Source organism: Penaeus monodon, chromosome 41 (genome assembly GCF_015228065.2).
Source record: "Penaeus monodon isolate SGIC_2016 chromosome 41, NSTDA_Pmon_1, whole genome shotgun sequence".
In the NCBI taxonomy this organism is placed as follows: domain Eukaryota; kingdom Metazoa; phylum Arthropoda; class Malacostraca; order Decapoda; family Penaeidae; genus Penaeus; species Penaeus monodon.
Window position 1 is genome coordinate 27,036,264 of NC_051426.1, and position 5,000 is coordinate 27,041,263.

The window sequence follows — 5,000 nt, forward strand, 5'->3', positions numbered from 1 at the left end:
TGAACAAAGATATATATCAATATTCATAATAATATGGTTAGAAAACCTTCAGTACATTCACACTTTGCCCCATCACTCATCAACACTGTCAGTATTAGATATATTGCTAAGTACTAGAGGGGGGGGGGATAATATTTATTGTTTGCTGCATGTATATATACAGTATCATTCAGTTATATATATATATTAGAAAAATGAATATTAACATTATCAAACTGTTGGTCTTGAGGCATAACTTTCCAAAACTGTATCACACCATTTTCATTTCCCTGTCACTTTCAGGCAAATTTTCTCATGGTTTGTTCCAAACTAAATTGGGGATATTCTCTCAGCTATTTTTGGACAGGGTTTTATCATTTAGCTATGATGAAAAATAAAAGAAACAAACAAAAAGATTCTGAATATCACAGCTGTCTCCTTTCCACAAAGAATTCCATTAACTTAAAGAGGAAATAAATGGGGCAAAATGTAAAAAAAGAGAATGAGAGAGAAAGAAAGAAAAAAAAACATCAGTACAGATGTATTATTCAAAGATAGATCACAATTTTTAACAAAAATAATTCAATTTCATCCTTAATATATATTTAATATTACATTTTCATCAAAACAGCATCTTCATTATTATCTTTTAAGTGTCTGGGCATTTTTTAAAAATGCAACATGAAACCTAGAGATAAAATCGTAAAAAGGTGAACAGGATGTTAATGAGTGTCCATGCCCACAAAATGTACACAGGAGGGCATCACTTATGAATGATATTCTATACTACAAAATAATTAGTCTCTTCCAGCTTACATACTGTGCATAGGATCTCAAAAAGTAAGATAAGCCAAGTACAGACTCCTTCAGCCCAATGCTTATTTCATCTTTCAGAATTCCCATTCCTATGCATGTAGGTAAGAGTTGGAGTATCAGTATGTTTTGCCATAGAAGAAAGTTTCAAGAGAAAAGAAAAATAATGGAGAAAAAAAAAAAACTAAATATTACAATAAAATAACATTTAAACACTTTTTGCTTTATGTATTGCAAAACTCAACACATGTGCAGAACTGACTAGAATTGTTCTTATAATAAAGGAAAGGAAATCTGTGATGAAGAGAGCCAGAACCTCCTTACGCAGACCTGACTTGTTTGTATGAAAAATATATCCTTCGTCTTACCCTCCAGGGGTTAAGGTCATATCCATGGGAAGGAACTCTCACTACTAATGTATGAGAAAAAGGAAAAAAGAAGAAAAAAAGAAAAAGCCCAAATTCTGCCGCAATGAAAATTAAGATAAATACGCCACATGTAGATAATCACAGTTTAGATAAGATACCCCAGCATCCAACAAAGGAAAGTTAAACATTTCTTTCAGTGTTTTGGATTCAGACCAAATTTTGATGCCCTTCAACCAATGCATATACAAAGGTCACTAGTTATAGAGCTTCTCCTCACTATCATAAAGCAGGGACACAGACTGGTCTCGCATCAGTTTTTTTATGGTATACTTACAGGAATTACAACATCACCAATCAAAAAATCTAGATAGTGACAACCAATCTAAAGAAAATTGGTATGCAAACAGTTCATGTCCTTTGAAATCCAAAAATATAAATAAGGAAACAGAAAACAGATAAATAAAAAACAAGTTTGCTTTACATCACACAAAATACGGAATGCTTTGTCAAAAACACACTTCTCCTTTAAATAGCAAGCTGACAATACACCAGTAGCAATGATATTCTTACCAAAATCCTCTATAGATACTAAAATTATACTGATAATGGCACATAAGTATTCAGTACTCTTGGAGATATGCTGAGTTGTAATATCATATGTTGAATAAATTTCATTAACTCACAAAAACCCTCAGATAAATCTATAAATGAAATTTTTGTCTATAACTCAGAGAATGGATTACAGTTAGCTCACATTACTAGAAACAAAAAAATAATAAATAAATAAATAAACTCATTATCATATTATGTAAACACTCTTTTTACATGTCTCCATTATATGACAAATATTCAGTAATATCAAATGAGGTAGCAAAAACTAACTTCAGTTTGCCTATAACAATTGCTTTAACTATAATAAATATGTCAAACTATATGTGGCCTTGACTTTGTACACAGATATATATCTGTTATACACAGATATTTGCACACGTGTACAACAAACTATTTTAAAGCAAAACACAGATATATATTAGGGTGTGACTTCATCACTCATCCATTACTAGCTCAACGGTGTTATAGTATTTCATTTGTTATTAATTTCTAGATATTTTGTTTTTCAATGAACATTTTCTTTTTATCATTCACAAAAACAATTCACTGAGTCACAGAAACAAATGGTCCTTCCTCAAAATATCATTGTTTACTAGGGTGTCTATCAATTCACTGGTGGACAAACAAATTCCATACCATGCAGAGTACAAGATATATTACCTGTCTGTAGGTAATCTTCTACAAGTCTACTACTTGAACTGTATGCTTCCCAAATCATCTACATGGTTGTTGTTTTGTGTTTTTTTCCATATCAACTAATCATATTTCTTTAATTCCTTTCAGCTACCAAATTTAGCATGTAAGTAACCATTTTCTGATGAAGCATCAATCCATCTTGATGTCCTCTCAGCTTCCAGGTTTCATCCAATGTTGTCACCTTCATGATCTATGTCATGAGGTCTGATATTTAAGCTAATGGCTAAGGTATCCACCTATGATGAATGATAATATATGGAATACAGAGTAAATGAGTTATGAAAGGGGATAAGTGAACTCTCCCCTTAAGACAGACACAAGAACAACCTTTGATTATCACAAAGGATATTAAGTTTATATAGATATGACATTAATATTTCTTTGCAGTTGGTCAACATTATATACTTAAGAGGAGATATACTTTGAACATTCATGCTTTGTTCATTCATACAAGCCCAGCTTCTCTCTCCCCCACCACAAGATTTACTCTCATGAACTCCCAGCCACTTTTTCATAAATTAAGAATACCAGACAAATGTTGGGCATCACGTGCACCAAGTATGGTGACATGCCCCTGTAGAATCCCATAATTCCTTCGTACCTCCATGTTTCTTTGATACAGTGGCGCAAGTTGTCATAATGGGCGTGCTGGTCTTGCATGCGGGCACGCAAAACTTGGTATGGGTAAGTTGTGACAGCTGCAAAGAGTTTGGAGAGTGATGCAAAGCCAAGGTATTCCAAGGTTGTCTGGAAAAAAAAGGAAAATAAATAATGAATATAAACAATGTCATTGTATAAATGTATAAATCAGATATAATCCGAAAATTTCACTTTGCAAAAATGATGATAATGCTGATAAATAGCAAAAATCAATATCAATGTTACACTGAAAATCTCCAGAAATTTCACTGAACTATCAACATTACAAATCAAACTTACCAGTTTTGCATCAATAGGGAGATTGCGATACCTGTTGTACTTCGCCTTCATCTCTTCATAAGCCATAAACTGTAGTGCTCCATGTGATACTCCAAAAACGCCAGGAACAAAACCCTGTAGAGTAGAAAAAAATTAAAGACAAATGCATTGGATATAACAGACTGGTAATGAGGACTGATACTTTTATATGTAATTTGCTCTATTTGGATCTATGTTGATGTTACCACTAATCCATATTCTGATCTGATGCCCTCTTTCAATACAAAGGAGAATATATATATGAACAGGAAACACACACAATTATTATAACATGAACATTATTATCCACATGCAGCCTTATATAAAACTCACCTTGTATAGTCCTCTGACTCCTTCGTACTTGTAGGTCTTGACAAATGCATCGACCATCCCATTGTACCGATGAGACTCTGCTAGAACCTTGCCTGTTCCATCAGTGTATTGCAAACATAATCTGGAAGAATTTTCTCTAGTTAGTAATTTCCAAATGTCTGCTGGAACAATCATGCCAATGCATAGAAGAACTTTTGAAAGAGAAAACTCATAGCATTAAAAGTTAAGCATATTTCTTCCAGATGATATAGGTTAAGGTTAAATCTAAAATAGAAAATGCATACATATATCTATCTTTTCTTAAAACAAAAAGACATAAATTGTCCAAATACACCAATAAATAAAACAAACACATAACCAATCATCTTAACAAAAAGAAAACCTCTACCTACTCAGAGCACCCACTCACCTGGTCTTAACAACCCAAATGGGGTTAGTCATTACGAGGGTCAGGATGCCTGCCTCTGCCGCCGCGACCATGTGGAGGCTGGGGCCGATGTGCACTTTGCTGTTGCCACTCTGGAACCACGACTTGATCATGTTGTAACTGTGGGAAGGAGAGGAAGGGGGTCAGATGATAGGCGCTGGCACACTTTGGAATTGCAATGAATACCAATAATAAAAGTGTCGATGATGATGATGATGATGATTGATGATGATTGATGATGATGATGATTGATGATGATGATTGATGATGATGATGATGACCGTGACATTTATAAACATGTAATATTGTCACTTAACAACATGCAAAATACTCATTGTTAGAAAACGTATGAGTAGTATGAACAAATAAGTTGCATGCAGCAGAGATAATTCTAAAACCTCATTATCATGAAAAATAATCCCCTTCTATTAGACAAATACTAGATAAGATAAAGGAAGCTGGGGTCCATCCGTTATTATCAGCTGGAGAGATAGCAACCAAAAAGTTACGAACTCGACCACTGATTGTCCATATACAAGACACACCCTAAAAAAATTACCACCCACTCTCCCTAAAAAATAACCTCAATTCTTTGAAATGTATAACGCATTTCTGACTGTTCATAAAAAAAACTACGGGCACCCATCTCAACCCACGTGAGACCTAAGCCTGGGGAGGGGGGGGGGATGATGTTGCGACCCCTGGCAACTCCTAAGGACACCGTGGGTTAAAACCTCTTCTTAGTGAACACGGGCCCGTAGTGGCACTCACGTGTGGCACTCTCGACACTCATACACACACATAGAGAGAGAGAG

The 5,000-nt window shown here is 34.5% G+C and overlaps 1 protein-coding gene across 1 annotated transcript in view; it reads right to left on the minus strand.

Moving 5' to 3' along the window:
• Nucleotides 1-5,000, minus strand: part of LOC119598272 (mitochondrial folate transporter/carrier-like) — a 29,271-nt gene that overhangs the window by 114 nt on the left and 24,157 nt on the right. Inside the window, exons 3-6 of the mRNA XM_037947931.1 lie at nucleotides 4,168-4,305; nucleotides 3,759-3,879; nucleotides 3,408-3,521; nucleotides 1-3,215 (exon numbers count right to left, since the gene is read on the minus strand). The exon at nucleotides 1-3,215 is cut by the window's left edge and continues 114 nt beyond it. Coding sequence (XP_037803859.1) covers nucleotides 2,958-3,215; nucleotides 3,408-3,521; nucleotides 3,759-3,879; nucleotides 4,168-4,305 — 631 coding nt within the window. The 3' untranslated portion in view covers nucleotides 1-2,957. The remainder of the gene's footprint in view (nucleotides 3,216-3,407; nucleotides 3,522-3,758; nucleotides 3,880-4,167; nucleotides 4,306-5,000) is intronic.